The 19,472-nt window shown below is 33.6% G+C and overlaps 1 protein-coding gene across 10 annotated transcripts; it reads left to right on the top strand.

The window, feature by feature from the left end:
• The first annotated feature begins 1,898 nt into the window (after positions 1–1,898).
• Positions 1,899–19,177, top strand: LOC148614164 (uncharacterized). 10 transcript variants are annotated; one of them, XR_015923583.1, is made up of 8 exons: positions 1,899–2,116; positions 7,370–7,887; positions 8,119–8,166; positions 8,438–8,553; positions 9,160–9,549; positions 9,740–9,843; positions 10,355–10,390; positions 12,595–12,697. XR_015923583.1 is itself a non-coding variant. In XM_088588047.1 (6 exons), exons 2-6 carry the CDS (start codon positions 9,263–9,265, stop codon positions 18,845–18,847), a joined length of 510 nt encoding a protein of 169 aa, XP_088444173.1. In that variant the 5' UTR covers positions 8,438–8,553; positions 9,160–9,262; the 3' UTR covers positions 18,848–19,177. The 10 variants fall into 10 exon arrangements, 2 of the variants coding, with proteins under 2 accessions (XP_088444173.1, XP_088444174.1); XR_015923582.1 differs by lacking the exon at positions 1,899–2,116 and adding an exon at positions 2,123–2,352; XR_015923581.1 differs by lacking the exon at positions 1,899–2,116 and adding an exon at positions 2,123–2,352 and having other exon boundaries at positions 3,537–7,887.
• Positions 19,178–19,472: the final 295 nt, after the last annotated feature.

Genomic DNA, 19,472 nt, shown 5'->3' with positions numbered 1-19,472 from the left:
CTTCTGATTCCCTTGATTCCCCTTTCCATTATTATGTAGAGTTTACTATATTACACAGCAAAAAAATTACAATGCGAGATAAATGAATAAAGACAGTTGTTAAATCAGCTGAACAATTGTTAGGGGAAATGGACACTGGGAACTGGATAGTGTGAGAAGTTAATTCCTCGGAAATATTTACCGCTATTTCTTTTAATCATACTAAATAGACGGAAATTTATTTAAGTAATGAATAATGATCACAAAGCTTTAGATATGAAACATGCCCGTTTTTAATCATTTTTTATATCAAATAACTGTAAAGTGAAAGTAAAAGTACTTTACTCAAGCTGCTTTGTTGATTTCAATTTCAATAGGCTTCTGGAACAGGGGTATGTTGCTACAAGATTGAAGTCATCACTACAGAAGTTTTATGGTCGTCATCATGAACCCGTGGATCGTTATGGTGTATCCACCAGCACCATGAAACTGATTTATTCAACGGGTCATAGTTTTCCTTTCCCTCGTTTGTCTACCCCGGACTTGACTTTTTATGAGCAACTCGGTGGGTGTTTCTAGAAAAGCAGAGGACGCTTACCCTACCGGTGCACCTGGTCCATGATCCCAGTTTTTAGTGGAGTCCGAGTTGCTCATTTACTTTTGTTACTTTGTATGTATGATTTTAGTAACTTTATGTTCTTTGTTATGTATCTCTGTTTTCCATTTCTGGTCTTTGTCCCTGGATTACATTCTTTTGATTACCGCTATAACCTTGGTTCCCTTGATTACTCATTCATTATTCGAGTCAAGTTTTTAAATATACAAATATGTATTTCCCAAATTGTCAGTCCATTGCCATGAACTGTATATTTGAGATAACATCAGACTTTGTTTTGGATTTTCTTGTATAATCACAATACAGAGATACAAATGTACAATCAAGTAGGACTTGGAAATCATTTTTTCATCTATGTTTTTCACCACATGTTTTTATTGCCGACTATGCAAAAAGCCTGTATACACACATTCAACGTCATCGCCACATGTTTCCTACGCCAGTGATGTTGAAATCACACTTGTTAAGTACTATTTATTAGCGTAGCATATACGATTGTTATTGTTAGATATGGAAACAAGTAATTCTATAATAGGATAAAAACAACATTTTCCTTGATATTTTAGAATGCGTATTTGTCACATGAACATGCATTTTGCAACTAATATGCAACTTCTTTTACCATTTTAAAGTTTATTATACTTTTATCACCTCCTTCGCTTAATTTGTTTTATTTGAAAATATACAGTTTTCAGAAATGGGGAAAATATTGCATCATAATTTTATTTTGTTCAGTATAAAAAAGGTCGGTGACTAATTAATGAATTCCAAAAATGGATTTAACTTTGAATGAGTAATTAATCGTGATGACAACCGTTAATATCGAAAAGTATCCGTAAATAAGTTATCGAAGGACACTGAAACATCACCATATTTCGCTTAGGCAATGTTAAACAAAGATACTTGATTACTCCAAAGTCGATGGCAATTAATTCCTCCACGGGGGAGGTTAACCCAAAACAATATTGTACGCATGTACAGCAAAATAGCAAAAAACGAATGCACAAACAAGTTAACTGGCAGTTAACTTACTTGCAAGCTTTAGTTTAAACCTACAAAAAGTTATGTCCTCATCGTATGTAATATCAATACCAATTCCTCATATGCGGGGTTATATACATGGACAATACAATAACATGCAATACAGACACACCCCATGTCATTTCCGACAACTGCTTTTAAAGAGTAATCAAGGAAACAAGGTTATAGCGGTAATATAGTGTGTTAATATGTAATTCATATTTACGTATATTATAATTTATTTGTTGTTGTTGTTTGTAATGTGTACATTTTTCATGTTTGCCTCTGAAGATGCGTTACAAAGGCTGCCTCTTGTGACAGTATATGTTACTTTCAGAGTGTATTAAGACGAACTTGAAATTTATTTATAGTTGAATATTGAATTGAATATTCGAATGGGAAGAAATAGAATTCTCTCGAACATACCCTCTACCATTACACATCTTTGAGATGTTCCCTTTTATATTTACTACTGTTATGTTTGGATCTTGTCCAAGAAAGGTAAGAATGATCAGAAATAATAAGGGCAATAAGAAACAATTAAAACTTCGTTATGGTATTTTTTAAACAGATGCTTCTTATGTGTAGTGATTTTGACCGAATATTTACATGGCAGATACTATGTTCTATTTTTAACTCTTTTGCGAAAGTTGTGTATTACAGGGAATGAAATAAAATGTGTGTGATTGCAGTCCTTTGATTGATTATTGGGTGGATTAGATATAAAAACGAAATTCGTAAGTAGATAAATATTTTTTTTACTCCAATCGTGTGCCAGCAACATACTTCATCGGCTTCTTTAATACGTTACTCCACCTGTAATTCATGTTATCTTCAGGGATTGAATCGTTTATATACATAAATATTGATACCGTCTATTGTATTATATCTTTGCGGTCTGTAAATCAATTTTATTCAAGCATACGTAATAAATAGTCTATTTACTATATTGGTAAACACTTATCTCCTATATATGAGACGTTGGTTATATTTATTTTTATACTTTAATAGTTGTTTGTATTAGGTAATCACTGAAATGGGATACTTAACACGGCCTAGCTTCATTAGCCTGGCATGGCTATTTTTATGAGGAATTCCGAGATTCTACACCGATGTATCAAAAATGAGACGTTTTCTGCATGGTGACAACGTTACATAGATACAAACGTGACGTTACAATACTTATCAATCGTGTTTATAATTGCATTATGCACGTAAGCGCCAAATTCATGACACTCCGGCCTCCAGGAAAATGATTAAAAACTTCGAAAACTACAAATGAATGTCCATAGAAATGAATAAAATTTTAGACTTTTCATCGTTTTTATTTTCACTGGGATTGTCCAAAATTATGATGTTCAATTGTGGATTTTTACAATTCCTGCAACTTTTGATGCACGACTTGGTCTGAAATAAATTTGTCTCCCTTCCTCTGAAGACGCTTCTCTTGTAGTGGCTATAAGTAGGTAATAGTTGACTTTATATTATAGTTGAGTTCGTCTGTATCAAAAATCTCATGTTCCATGTCTTCGACTTCTGTAAGATCTATAATTTGATTGTCTGAAGTTTTTCAACACCTCTCGTTTTGTCTCCAGGGAATCCGTGGCAGTGCAGATATTCCGGTCAGAAAGTTCTTCAATCTTGTTACTCAAGCGTGTGAACGGCACTTTTGTTACCTCTACGGATGACTTTATACTTCTCCAAGAAAATGAAAGAAAACTTTGAAAAAGCTTCCAGTGAGTTTTGCTATCGGGTGGTTCGCGTAGCCGCGCGCAGTTTTCAATTGTACAGAACAAACATGATTGTCCTCACTGGTAAAAAGTTTTCAATGATTCCTAGTTTCCATTGGTTTAATTTCTGTGAATTTCATCGTGAATCTGAACAATTTCGTCAAGTTTGATATCATTATTGTTGTTTTCAGTGTTCTAATGGTACAAGTGCGGTCAAATATTCCGTTTTCCATTTATTGCTAAAAGCTAAAATATTGTGTTATCGATGTTCTTAACATACCGATCCTGCAAAATCCTCTCCTGGTACAGAAAACGGTAAGTACTCTTGCACTCCTCCCTTCAGTAAAGGAGGTTAATCGGACTTCCGGTACGGCTTACTGGTCACTTGACGACTTACCATACATTTCTTTAACGACAATCTAACGGATTGTCGAATTCGGGGAATCCAGAAAGTCTTGCATGTATTTGACATTTGTGTGCATTTCGAATTACAAGTGTTGTAAATCGGTGTTTTGTTGGTAACAGATAGGGAAATTTAGCAGTTTCATACATGCGTATTATCGTCATCCTTGTATAGTCGTTGTTGTCTTACGATAGATGATTTTATGCTTGCATTTGTGAATTGGTTCTGAAATGTCTGTTTCTGTGTGTCGTAAATCCATGTAGTCATCGCGTTGTGTATTTCATCAGTTGTGAGTGTCCTTGTTTTCTAAAATTCCGTTGCGACTATACAATTTCTTATGAAACGGTATACGTAGGCGGTTATCCTTAGTAGTTTTTGAAAGCGGCTAAAGTAATCTATGTTGATGATTGTATGAATTCCTGTGTCTGCGTTAGTTACTGTAGACACAAAATGTGTCGATTCGAAGTCGTCTTCTTCCTCAAAAATGTAAATGTTATTGCTGTTTCTGTGTTTCCATTCCACTCCGGTCATTGCGATTTCACTGTGAGCCATTCCGATCCATTCATCCAGAGCTCATTTTTCACTTTGTCTGCTAACGTATCTTTTTTAGTAAATCGGCGGGATTTGCAATATCGCCACTGTTTTGTTTGTACATTATCCTTGATCTTTTTTATTCGATTTGTTATGAACTTCTTTCGTATACATTTTTAAGGGATGGGTTTGTGTTTCTTGTGGTTTTGAATTAGTCCCAGGAAGATGTCCATATCATAATATCTCCGTTAAGTCTAGGCAAATCAAGTTTTGGTAGTCGGTGGTAGAAACTGGGAGAGGAGGCAAGGCTGTGTCGGCATGCGAGTGCAGTGTTCATATTGGTTTCTTGGTGGTGTGATTGATTGCAATTGACAAAGAAGGAATGGTATTAGGAATGCAGATATCCTGATCGGAGAGTTCTTCAAAGAGATCTTGTTAAACAAACGTGTGACGGCACTTCTATGACCTCTACGGATGGCTTTATACTTTTCCTTTTTATCACAGCTTCAATGCTTTGTATTGGGGAATGTCGAGTTAATGCGCCAATGTATTAAATATGTTTATTCAAGACGGAGACGTTTTCTGCATAGTGACAACGTAACAAAGACACAAACGTGACGTTACAATACTTATCAATCGTGTTTATTGCGTTATGCGCGTTATGATAATGGCGTTTATTCACACTGTAAATAATATTATTATGCCGTTATTTGTTGGTTCAAACAGATATCTGGACTCGTGGTTCTGTGTAAGTAGGTTTAATTGAATTGTTCCATTCACCCAGAGTATTTTAGTATTACTCCAAGTAAAAATCAAGCAATATGTGATTCATGGTTGGAAACCCTACATATCCTATTTTTAATATTTTGTTTAAAATATTAAAGTAAAAATGTATTAGCAGTTTCATGAAACACTTGTTCATAAAATATATAAATTATTTTGAATGTACTATAGAATTCAAAACCAAAATGAAGTTACCATGTAAATGACACTTAAGACAATATACAGTATGGAATATTCGATGTGAATTATCATCTAAGAACAGACAGGTTTGAATGAATAATTATACATTTCATCATATAGACCCATAAAACAACTGAACAACAACAAAAAAATGTTTAGCCTTTTTTGAGAGTGTACCATATATTACAGAATTTGCACGATTTTTAAAAAGACTACTACTATACAATTGAAAATGTTTTTTTTAAGGCACTTATTTTTTTTAACATAGCATGAGTTCAAGGAACCTATGAAATATACCTTTCTATATTTTAAGAATTGCTGCTCCTTACTCCTGATTGCACTATTCGGTATAACACCTGGAACGTAGTCCCGGGAATCAGGATACTACTCTGGTTCACCATATAACAAAAATGGATTTGAGAACACTTGCAAATAGATTGCATGCAACTATTTTTAGAAAAGTATTTATAAGAAGAATAATGGGTTGTGACCCTTACTGTCAATCAATTAAAGCCAAAAAGACTAGAATTCAATTTCAGAAAAAAATATATATATAATTGTACTGTAGATCTTAATTTATGACGTCATATTGCTATATTCTATTATGAAGTGATCACTTAACATTTACTAAATTACATTCCCTTCATTTTTTTGTGAAAACATCTGCAGAGACAAGCAATATTATACTCACATATGTAACGCCACTGTAAGTTATAAAGGTTATGTTCTTAAATGTTCAAATCCTTTAAAGTTTATTTTAAACCTTCGATACTACTTAAAAAATTTCATTTTCGGCATTTGAAGGGTTACTGTAGGTATGAATAAAGGGGAAGGGGCGCTAAAAATGACAAGCGTTAGAGAATAAACTCACATTCGGGTAGACAAAGGAAGAAAAAGAAACTATGACACGGTAAACAAATCGGTTTCATTGTGCAGATAGCTACACCATATTGATCCTTGATTCCATTATGACCACCATAAAAATGAAGTGGCTTAAAGTTGTTCTTCCTGATACGATATCACAATTTTTTCCCCTTGACTTTACGTTGTATACGAATATACTTCTTTTTTAGTTTGTTTCTTTCTGGTTTTCTTTGTTATCCTAAATTATATTGTTAAGTATTTGCTGCAGAAATGTAGGGTAAGGATCTAAGGATCAAATTTACAAGGGATGTTATTTTCATTCTGTAATTTTATGTGGCAGTTGTGATTTGGTCCTGTGGAAGGTCAACATTTAAGACATTTGGCTGTGGTCGCTTTTTAAATTTTTAAATGTCAAATTGGGTCTGTTGAAATGCACTACGGAATTAACCGTGTTCCCGTACCTTTTATATTGTAAGATCAACAATAAAGTCAGCCTTATAATAGTAAAGGAGTATGTCAGCAAGTAGTGGAGCATATATTATTTATAAAAAAAAAAGTACATTCGAGCATCTTTTGCGGTGTATCTATAAGATGATTAGAAATCAATCTTACAAAGATTGGAGATTTTCAACCAAGAAATACATATTTGAATCGTTGCATTTTTATTATAACAACGATGTACATGTACAATGCCTTTGACCCAGGATTGTAACTAAGTGTGGGGAAAAGTATTATTTAAAGAGTTGAAAAATCATAGAGTTTGATTATATTATATTTCGATAATAACGTTAAGGGTTTCCAGAAGATCTTTCTATTTTCGTTATGGTGTATCCATCTGCACCATAAAAACTGATTGATTCAACAGGTCATAGTTTTCCTTTCCTCGTTTGTCTACCCCGGACTTGACTTTTTATGAGCAACTCGGCGGTTGTTTCTAGAAATCCAGAGGACGCTTACCCTACCGGTACACCTGGTCCATACTCCCAGTTTTTGTGGAGTCCGAGTTGCTCATTTGCTTTTGTTACTTTGTATGTATGATTTTAGTTACTTTATGCTCTTAGTTGTGTATGTCTGTTTTCCATGTCTGGTCTTTGTCCCTGGATTACATTCTTTTGATTACTGCTATAACTTTGGTTCCATTGATTACTCTTTTAGGATCCAGGTATCAGAATGTGGTCTTGATAATCCCGACAAGAGGATTAATTATTTAGAATATATGAGGCTCATTGGATGCAACACAATTTTTAACCATTTTCCTTTCAGATGTGAAACGTGTTATAATAAAAACATGGATGAAAATATGGAGATCACTCCCGTTATTGATACAAATGAATTGGCAGAAAGTGTACCTAATCATTTCCGTCCACTCCCGTCGGGTAAAACTTACCACGTGTTTTTGTCATACCGAGAAGTCGATGATGACAGGCAATGGGTTCAAGTCCTGATTGACAAACTCGAAAATACATATGGATTGAAATGCTGTAACCATATACTCGACTTTAAGCCCGGTCGTAAGATAGTTGACAACATTAAAGATGCCATTATGAGCTCTATAAAAACAATTATTATTCTTTCAAATAAATACCATAAAAGTTTCTGGTGTACCTATGAAGCAGAATATACCCTCCAAATGAGCATGGAATTAAGGGAAAAGATTATTATTCCAGTTATAAGGGAGGCCTGTGAAATACCAGATCATTTAAAACCATATACCTACATCGATGCCACGGGACCGATCAATTGTTGGATACCGAGATTAGTGACAGCTATAGAAGAACCAGGTTTGTATAGATCATTTTCATGAAGTACTTCTATTTTTTAATGTTAAAATGAAAGCAGATACATAAATTTGATGCTGCTTTGTTTGATCAATTTTTGCTAGACCTTGCACTTTCATGCGATTTGGTAATTGGTAGAAATTTTATTTTTTTTTCAGTTCCCGTGTAACATTTTATGAAATGGCTTTCATTGTGTTATCAAATTGCGCATCATTCTATATTTTTTTCTTTTAGTTAATTGTGTAGTTGATATGAAGTTTTCAAAGCTTGACTTTAATACACGTAAGTATGAGTATGCTCATATCGATGTAACAATCCTTAAGATGCTTGATGTACTACCAATGCAATCTAGATTGCGCATTAAGGCATTATATAAAGCCCCAAAGATTCGTTAAAATAAATAGATTTTTATAAGAGCGTATTCCTCGAATGTGAGGCACTGCCGTCATTTTAAGGAGCGGGGTATAGAGTTACGAGACAAAATAGAGTAAATTTCTATTATGAGTTGTAAATACCAGAAATTTAATATAGCTGTACTGTTTTTGTTCCCTAGGCTATAGAAACTTCGACATAGTGCATGAAGAAAAGACGATAATCAGATGGTTTGGAAAATTGCCATTTAAATCCAGACGTTATATACCAGATTCGCTCAGCAGTAAAACTTTCAATGTAAAAATATGATAATTAGTTTTACGTATACTGATCTTTTGTAGTTTTTTTGTATCGACTTCTTTCTTTGGTTTTGTTTTGTATCAAGTTTTATTTTTTATACGTCTCGTTGAATACTGTTAGATTATTTGATATTTGTTTCAACGAGAATAGCATGAGAAACACCCGCGAGTTGAAAATAATATTAAATAATCTGTTTATTGCTATTTTGTTGAATTGTAAGGTTTTAGTTTGTTTTATGTTCTCTTATCCTAACCTATGTCAATATGTAAGTCTTATAGGCGCTGCAAAGTTTTCTTTCGGGACTACTTTTCGGCAGTGTGCTACGTCACGTCACGTATGATGTCCAACTATACGATGATTTGCATTCTCATTCAACTGGCATGAAATTGAAAATTATCGTATAGCAAGATTAAAGGGGCTTTAAACAAAATATATTGTTTTGTGTTTGTTTTTTGATTTTTTTGTTTTTGTTTTTGTTGTTTTTTTTTTGCGAACGGGAGAGTATTGATTTGTGTAAACTTATAGCTCTATCAGGTGAATATTACTTCATTTCAATGTTTTTGATGACTATAGTGACTATACTCTTACCATCTATATTTTCAGTTAACACTTGATGATTTTCAATGTATTTTGAGGGACATGTCAACGACACATTTGATTAAAAATCGTCACATATGCCAACCATGGATACCGTCTCTGCTTTGTTATGTTACCCTGTTCCTTTGGTGGTTTGTCATATATTTTTCTATATATCTGAACTCTCTTGAATTGACTTCGGGAAACCTCAAGGCAAAGGCCCAACAAATCATAAATGGCGAGATCGTCGTTCCATTGTCAACACCAATAAATAAAAACACCACAGTTGCTGAGGTAGAAATGGAACTACAAACTATACGTCATGACGCCGTTGTGTCCATTTTTGAGTTGACACTATTCACAATAATACTCCCGGCATTATTTTTGCTCAAATGTGCAGTTGACGGAACATGTTTGGTAACTTTTATTTAAGACATTATATGAGCTCGTTTGCAACGCAAAAATACATATTTGATAGTGAAGTTATGATGGTCTCATTTATATTTAAAACATTTTTTTCAACAATAATTTGCTGATGATTTTAGAATAAGTTAAATAATTTTCAGATGTCGTGGAAGTACATTCAATAGCTTTCGTGTCGTTTTAGAAAAAAAGTCAATCCAGAAACAAGTGGTATTGTCAAACCAATTGCTGGTCGACCACAACCTTTTGGCTGGTTTGAAGTTTAATTGTTTCACCGGAACAGTTAAGGTATTCAATTAATCAATTAAATTTATTTACGCAACATCAATCATAATTACGAAATAAAGCAGATATAGCAATTTAATACAATACACATTATACATTATATAAAAATATACACTTGCATATATTCTTAGTAACGCTTCAAAAGTACATTTGTTGCCTGGGAGAACCCATAAAGCTAGGTAAGCAATGGAGCCCTGTTGGACCCCTTTGGAATTAAGCTTATATACCTTTATGGGTTATTGTGGGTTATTGTACATCAAACTCCACTTGCAACTAAATAATCTTTAAGCGATAAGATAAGATATTTAATACACCAAAACATGCATCATCATCTATTTAAATTCATCTGTTCAGTAATCAGTTATAGGAATTAGTATATATTTTGATTTTCTGTCACTTGTTTGTTATTATCTGTTCATGTCGTAATTTGTTGAACGTGTGAATGTTTGTTTAGTTTTTAGTTTTTATTTTTTTTATAAATAGTTATCTTGATAAACAGAATTTTACATTTTAGGTTGTTTTTATTTATTTTGACTTCCTTCCGTGCTTGGTAAGTACTCATTGGTTGTGATTATTAAGGTGTAATGAGTGGCATATCTAAAGCCTTAGATTTTTTGTACTTTTATGACAAAAAATTAATTATCAAATTGTCTTACCCCCCATTGCGCTCTGTTTGACATGTTGATTCCGTTGGGTTTAAAATGTTATACTGTATGTTTATTCATAAATACTCAAGAAATAAAATAAAATATAGTAACAAAACTTCTTACTTGAAATATGTCACACAAATTTAGAGCGAATCATGTCTAGTTAGAACATGATATTTGTTTGTGATTATTTTTTAGTTTATATTTTTAATAAGAATTTAAAAGAGTAATCAAGGGAATCAAGGTCATAGCGGTAATCAAAAGAATGCAATCAAGGGACCAGACATGGAAAACAGACATACACAACAAAGAACATAAAGTACTAAAATCATACATACAAAGTAACAAAAGCAAATGAGCAACTCAGACTCCACTAAAAACTGGGAGCATGGACCAGGTGCACCGATAGGGTAAGCGTCCTCTGCTTTTCTAGAAGCACCCACCGAGTTGCTCATAAAAAGTCAAGTCCGGGGTAGACAAACGAGGAAAGGAAAACTATGACCCGTTGAATAAATCAGTTTTCCTGATGCAGATGGATACACCATAACGATCCACGATTTCATGATGACGACCATAAAACATCTATAGTGATGACTTCAACCTTGTAAAAATAATAATATGTCTGTCCTCTATTTAAGTTGAATATGAATGTCAATTTAGGATGTTCACTATTAATTTTTACAAGACTTTGGATTATTGTATGGTTAGGTTTACATGTGTTAGTTACAACAGAGTCTTTTTTTCCTCCAAGAGTTACATACAGACTTTGTTTAGGAAAAGCATAATGCGTTGCAGTCCTCTGTACTGTCATTCATTACCCTTTTGTATGAATTACCTTTTGAAAAATAAAAATGCGGCATACAATACTAGTATTATTGCACAGACTTTTGATTTTAAGACCATAACTTGAACCTAAGTGTAAGGATAATAAAATTGTACTATAAGGTTCCACAACACAAAAGAAAAACTTTTGGGGGTTGAGACTTGGCCAGTTTAAGATAAAGCCAAAACTTGAGTAAACTACATGTATCTCGTTGAAATTGTACCACATGGTGTCATACCATAATAGAAAAAAATGGATTAATTTTAGGGATTGTGTGGCTGTAATTTTTAAAGCAACGAAAGGAGACCATAATAAACATTTTCCTAGTTATTTTTGTAAATAAACTGAGTGTAAGTGTTTGGGTCTATATGAAATTGTATTACAAGATTCCATTCCACAAAAGGATGGTTTTGATCGATTTTAAGGGTTAAGATGCTAACCATTTATGATTTGGGGGATACTAGAGTCTATCAATAAACATTTCTTCATGCTAATTGCAAATTTAAGTTTTTTTTCTTCTCAGAAGATTTCACTATGTTAAACATTTAACTACAAATAGAAATTAGATCTATTTCAAGTTTGAATGTAGTGTTCTTTGTCCCAAGTGTTCAGTGATTTACCTATATATGTAGTTATATCCAGCTGTACCCTATGCAACATTCCGTTTGTTTTAAGAGATACAGATTTATCTGCTTTATTTTAAAATGTTAAATATGAAAAACTTAAATTCAACAAAACATTTGTTTTGCCTGGAAAGGATCACTTATAAAACTACGATTGATATTCAGATGTGCTTAATGTGATTCTTCGTTGAATATAACACATATAAATGTCGGTTTGATAATATACTTATAAGGGATGAAATTCAGAATTTATTTATTGGCAAATTTCTTCGCTGCTTGATTAGCTGTTGGTTATTCAACCATGACTTGAGCCAAAAATTTTAAAACAAACCTTATAACCAAATTTGTAATAAGTTCCAGTGCAATTTAAGATCTAAACTAATGAAAAAGTAATTTAGTTTGGGATTATTTGAAACTCAGATTGCCGACCATTCGACATATTTTCACTGGGTATTCCAGTATCTATTAAGTAGGTAAACATGATAACTTGGCAATTGAATTATAATTCTCTATTGAACGCCCTGAAAACGTTTCGCGTTTGCAGGCCCTTGTGACAAATGTGTAAAAATAACACTACATTTATGTACACAAATCCATGCTTAAAAATCATTATTTATTTAATTTTGATTGATAGAAACACTACACAATTATAATATTACAGAACACTTTGACAGAATATATCAAAAAGCAATATCAAGAAGAAGCATCTAAAGAAAAGAAAGCACAGAATCAGAAAGGCAAGGATGTAGACGATGAGTCATTGTTAAATACCAACATAGATGACGACGATAACAGAGTACACATCAACGATGATGAACAACTTTTGGAAGACAGCGTCACTGTGTCTGGTCAACAAGACGAAGATAAAATGAATTTTACAGTAAGATTTATTTAGCATGCCTAGAAAGATAAAAAAAAATCATAGCTAGCAGAATACCATGTAAAACAATATTAAACACATACTTCACCATCAGGTCAGATATTAAGGGTAACAACAAAATTACTGAATACTAATCTGATTTATAATCAAGTCAAGTCCAAAGTAAATCTTACAAAATATATATTACACCATCTGATACATCAATGGTCCTGACTTGGTAGAGGCATTTCAAACGAAATGGTGGAATAAATCTGAGTTTTACAGCGCGCTTAACCTTTTCTCTTCCATTGCTGCTTGAATAGACTAGTGGTCATTAAAAAGCATCTGCATGCTATTGCGTCATAATAGGTAAATCAGCGGTCACATTAGCACGAGGAACAATTTACAAAAAAAAAAACAATCATTACTCATTATTTTAGAAGACACTTAGTATTTTCAACAGAGGACTGTGATTTTAAAGAAGAATTTGGTAAGGTACCTCTATTCTTCAAACCCTTGATTCAGGAATCTTTTACATAGATATTTACGTCCGAGGACATCAGAGTAGTTAGTACTTGCTCTAGCGTAGCGAATCAATTGTGAAATACACAGGAGACGAAGGGATATTGCTACACATGTCAGGAATAATTATGATATTAAAATTAAACTCGACTCTTTCAACATAAATCTTGAGATGAGCACTGTTGTCAAATTTGTGTTGTAAGTCCAAAAAGATGCAGAATATGCTGTATCTGTATTCTCCTTTATCTCGAGCTCTGGTAGATATATTGACGGTAACGTAACAATTTAGCAAAGGAGCAACATGCCCTTCTGTGATGTTTTAGAAAAATATATCGATTTGTAACCAAGAACAACATAATTTTTGAAACAGATTTACGAATAAGTCCTTTCAGACGATATTTCATTTTAACATGTGGTAACGTATGTAAGAGTTGAGAAGTAAAAAGTTTGAAGAGAACTTATTTCCGAAAGCTGCGGGATTTTCGGATTTTATGTATCCACATATGATTAATGCCACTACGAAAATAAGTGGTATTGCAGCAAATAGCTTGCTGTCAATACTTCTCTGTGTACAATACGTTTGTAAGATGAACTGACATCTCCTTCGCGGAGCAAGATAAAAATCCTGCTATTTACGGGGTTTTTTTTATTCTTATTGATTCCTATGCAGTTTTGGAATCAATTACAAGACAGGTTAGTCCTAACATTTTTTTTTATGTTTAGAGGAGACATACAGAACTTATGGTTGTTAAGGATTTCATCTTTGTCAAAAGTTGTACGTTTGTATGTGGAATTACATGGGATGTTACTATCAATGCCCAATTCCTAAATAATGCAATTTAGGTAATGCACTTTACAAAACAAATACTATGTTGTTTGAGCCTTTGTCCGCAGGAACGATTACTTGTAGTGAGGAGAGGTATTCCAGTGCCTCACGATCTTTGATTACATACTTGGGTCTTTTTTGACACATTTCTCGAGATTGTCAATACGATTCCGTACTAACGATTCAATTTATTTTATGGTCTACCGGAAGTGGATGTGTTTGATAAAGATTTTAATGATTACTCGGGGAGATTGTACATCGTTGTTTCTCCAAAAAATATGGTACGCCTAGATACAAGTGCGTGGTCCTTGTTGGAGATTCCTCGTGCTTCGTGGGGAATGATTCCAAATCGTCTTCCGGATATACAGTAGAGGATGTTTTAGAAATGCTGACGTTTTTGGTCGACGGCATATTTGTCCAGTGTGGTGGGAGCGTTTTGCAATAGACGGTCGGCATTCCAATGGGAACAGATTGTGCTCCTCTGCTTGCTGACCTATTCCTTCACTCTTATGAGGCTGACTTTACGGCTGATCTGTTCCGAAAGAAAGAATATCGTTTGACTAGATCCTTTTATCTCAGTTTCCCCTATATATAGAAGACGTATTATCGTTAAACAGTCCTGGCTTCGGGGATTTGATACATTGCATCTACTCCAATGAACTTAAAATATAGAATACTACAGACACAGAGAAGTCGGGCTAATATCTTGACCTACACTTGGGGATCGATGGTGAAGGAAAACTGTTGACCAAGCTTTACGACAAACTTGATGACATTCACAATTGTCAACTTTCCGTTCATCTGTGGCAACATTCCTTCAGCACCTGTGTATGGAGTTTTCATTTACAACTCATACATTATGCCAGAGCTTGCCGTGACTGCGCAGACTTTTTGTATCGCTAGACTTCTTTTAATTAGGCTTATGGAACAGGGTTATGTTGTAACAAGATTGAAGTCATCACTACCGAAGTTTTATGGTCGTCATCATGAACTCATGGATCGTTGTGTTGTGTCCATCTGCACCATGAAAACTTATTTGATGAATGTGTGATAGTTTTCCTTTCCTCTTCATCTACCCCGGACTAGACTTTTTATTGGCAACCCGGCTGTTGTTTCTAGAAAAGCAGAGGACGCCTACCCTACCGGTGTACCTGGTTCATGGTCCCAGTTTTTAGTGGAGTCCGAGTTGTTCATTTACTTTTGTTACTTTGTATTTATCATTTTCGTTACTTAATGTTCTGTGTTGTGTTTGTCTGCATTTTGCCATGCCTGGTCTTTGTCCCTGGATTACATCATTTTGATTTCCACTATAATCTTGGATCCATTGATTACTCTTAAAACTCATTTTTATTTTGAATTTTAGACTATACTTAATTAAATAAAATGCTCTTAAGATAGGTCCTATATTTGAGGTACATGAATATCTTTAATAATACATTTTGATATTTCCAATTGAACTCATTTTGTAGACATTTTATTTCTTTTGAAATCTACTAGTATTTGTTTGGCCCTGCGTTGTTTAAATCGTACCATTTATTGCTTTATTATATCAAGATCAAATTCTAAATTTTCAACAATTGATTTATGAATAAAGCATGTTTTTGATTTTTCGTTGCCTGATCTAATAAAATGGCATTTTGACGCGTATACTATATTTCTAGTAATGACGGTCATGTTTTTCGACCGATAAAAATTGTAAACTATTAGTTTTGCGAGATACCCTTAGGAACAATTATGCTAACTTTCATTAAATGTTGTTGCAGATTTTCTAAGAAGAAGGTTTTTAAAGTTGTAAGTGTGAAAAACGAAAATAAAACTGTCTCATGGGCCATAACTCCTACATGGGGTGACGAAACATTTTGAAAATGTCAGCATATGTCGGTATTATGATAGTGAACACTATTAACTTATCATCAGAATTTCGTTAAATTGAACGGCTTTTGAGTTATATGCAAAACAAACTGTTGTTTTACCCCTCTGTCCTAATTTTAGTAATGACAGCCATTTTTTTTTTCAATCGATAAAAAATTGTGCAGGATACCATACAATTATGCCAACTTTCATTAAAATTTGTCAGAGAAGATTTTCTAGTTTGTGAATGTGATAAAATACAAAAAAAATTAGAGATGTTCGAAAAATATCTAACGACGGCAGACAACGGACGCAAAGTGATGACAATAGCTCACACGGCCTTTAGTCCAGATGAGCTATAAAGCAAGTTTGAATCCATATATGTTTGGTCCTACGCTTAACAACTGTATCTTGTGAGATTAAGTTGGCTATTAACTACCTAAAATATTATTTTGATTACACACAATTTTTCAATTCTTGCTGAAAAATCATGGTTGTTTAAGTCAAATATCAAACGAAAGTGATATGAATTTCAAATGATTGTCAAACGAATGGCAAATTAATGTCAAACGAATGGCGGAGTGTCAAACGAATTTCAAACGAATTTCAAATGAATATCAAATGATTATCAACCGAATATCAAACCGAAGTCGAATAAGTAACCAACTTCACACTGCTCACCAAGCTCATATCCAATACGAATAAATCTGGATTACTTGGACTTGGAGAATGTCAAAAAAGAAGCATTTATCAACCCATATTGATAAATGAAAAGAGTCATCCTTGTTGTAGCAAATAAAGCAAGATACAAAACATCAAAAATAAGTTTTATTAAAGTCTTAAAGCAACTCGACGGGTGTTTCTAGAAAGAGGACGTTTACCCCACCGGTGCACCTGGTCCATGCTCCCAGTTTTTTAGCGCAGTCCGAGTTGCTCATTTTTTTTTTAATTTTTTTTTACTTTGTATGATTTTAGTTACTTTATGTTATTAGTTGTGTATGTGTGTTTTCCATGTCTGGTCTTTGTCCCTGGATTACATTCTTTTGATTACCGCTATAACCTTGGTTCCCTTAATTACTCTGTAATATATATTATTGTTCAAATTTTGGTAAATCATATATGAAATGATTCATGAACAGACAAGTCTGACTACTGGGTTAATGAAAATCCTCGGGGACATTTGGTCAACCAGCAGTGGCATCGACTCATTGGTTATTAAATACAAAAGTGCAATCATATAATTTGAAAAATCGATATGCTGTACACGTGTTACAAGGACTAACCTTTCATCGGCAGCATTAAAATCAAATACAAAGGAAAGTTTAAAAGACGTAGTCAAAAACCGAAAGTATCGAAATAGAAAGACAAATCCAACATTAGGAATTTCTACCATGTGCAAAGGTAGGAATGAAGCCTTGATTTTTTATGAATTGTAACATTCATTATAATGCAAATTTCGATAAATCATATATGAAATTATTCGTGGTCAGACAAATCTGACTACTGGATTAATGAAAACTCTCGGAGACCTTTGATTCACCAGCATTGTCATCGACTCAGTTATTGAATACAAAAGTATAAGTCATATAATATTGCAAATTTCGATGTGCTATACACGTATAAGGTATGAGCTAATATCAGAACATCATTTAAAGGGCTGAATATTTAATTGTTACCAGAAAAAAATTGTCAAAGCGTTTGTCGTATAATTTCATTGTGAGTTTTCTCCTTTTATCGATCTCTCAATGTAGCTCATATTATAAGTCTGACCTCTTTATGTCTATATCTTCATTCTTTGGAATAGATGCAATGTAAAAAATTACAGAATCATGGATTATCGTTTTAACCCGGATATAACCAAAAATTGGCTATTCAAAGAGTATTTGAAAAAGTGGAGGACGTCTTCCCTAAAATGGTGCCTGTTCTGTTCTCCCACATGTTGCTTAAATCTTTTTTTCCTACATATTTGATTTATTCTTTAGCGTCTGTGAATATCCTTTTAGGTAATTTGTGTTATTTAAAGTATTTTGTTTGATTTCTTGGTCAAGTCTATGAACTTCTTGTTCCACCTCTGAATCATGGTCTCCTTGCTTTCACTTCTGACTTCCGACTATAAATGCTGATTAAACCAATTATGATACAACACATAGTTAAAGTAATTGCCACTCTACAGTACTACACAGTCATTTAATAGCTACACACATAGTAATTGTAGTAGTTACTCTACACTGTAACACACAGTCATTGTAATAGTCATTCTACATTGAAACACACAGTCACTGTAAGTCATTCTTCACTGTGACACATCGTCATTGTAATTGTCACTCGTCACTGTAACAGTCATTATAATAGTTATTCTACACTGTAATTCATAGTCATTGTAATTGCCATTCTTCACCGTAACACACAGTATTCGTAATAGTAATTCTACTCAGTAACCCACAGTCATTGTAATAGTCATTCTACTCTGTAACACAGTCATTGAAATAGTCACTCTACTCTGTAACACATAGTCATTGTTAAGGTCAATCTATACCGTAACACACAGTCATTGCAATTGTCACTCTTCACCGTAAGACATAGTCATTGTAATAGTCATTCTACTTTGTAACACACAGTCATTGTAATAGGCACTTTACAATTTAACACACAGTAATTGTAATTGTCATCCTGTTACACGTGGTTATTGTAATATGATTGATATCTTTGCTTATTTTTTTTCTCTAGGCATCAGCCAGGTACCGCATATGTGAGATATCACCAGACTTTGTTTGGGACATCCTGAATGAGAAAATAGAACATACAAAGTCTGGTTTACATTCAACCCGTATGATGTGCATGTGTGTGAATACATAAAGGCACGGGACGAGGAGTTAAATGAACAATCAAACAGAAAATTAACTTGTTCTAATTCTGTTCTACGAAATCTTCGCTGCTGTCAGGGTACACGACATACGTACTCGAAACTAAATGCATCATCAGCTCTGTCTAAATCAAATGAGATCATTATAGTGTGAGAATATTGAACTTTTAGATTGACCTACCTATGAGGATGTTAAAGAATCAGATTTGCCTACTTAGGAGGAAATTACTTACATCAGATTATTATTCCTATTTTCTTGTTTCGTCATTTCATTTAATTCAACAGAAATAATTAGATGATTGAAATTAGATAACAATTTTGAACACGTGTGTCAGTTCATTTGTACCGAACATTAGCTGAGTAGTGATCAACCGAAAAACTAAACAGATCTAATTTAAAGTCTTCATTATATGTAAAGGCTTATGTAGAAGGAAATCCTGAGTTGGCCAATAAGTAATCAAGGGAACCAAGGTTATAGCGGTAATCAAAAGAATGTAATCCAGGGACAAAGACCAGACATGGAAAACAGACATACACAACAAAGAACATAAAGTAACTAAAATCATACATACAAAGTAACAAAAGTAAATGAGCAACTCGGACTCCAATAAAAACTGG

This window comes from Perna viridis, chromosome 6, assembly GCF_037379345.1.
Source record: "Perna viridis isolate PV_CMFRI_1.1 ecotype Kerala chromosome 6, ASM3737934v1, whole genome shotgun sequence".
NCBI lineage: Eukaryota > Metazoa > Mollusca > Bivalvia > Mytilida > Mytilidae > Perna > Perna viridis.
The sequence above is the reverse complement of the archived record's forward strand: the minus strand, read 5'-3'. Positions and strand labels throughout refer to the sequence as shown.

Excerpts from the sequence above, each read along its gene's own strand:
- LOC148614164 (XM_088588047.1), top strand. The coding sequence starts at position 9,263 with ATGTTACCCTGTTCCTTTGGTG. Across the intron at positions 9,285-9,739 it reads GTTACCCTGTTCCTTTGGTG|AAAAAAAGTCAATCCAGAAA; the intron begins GTTTGTCATATA and ends GTGTCGTTTTAG. Across the intron at positions 9,844-10,354 it reads GTTTCACCGGAACAGTTAAG|GTTGTTTTTATTTATTTTGA; the intron begins GTATTCAATTAA and ends TTTACATTTTAG.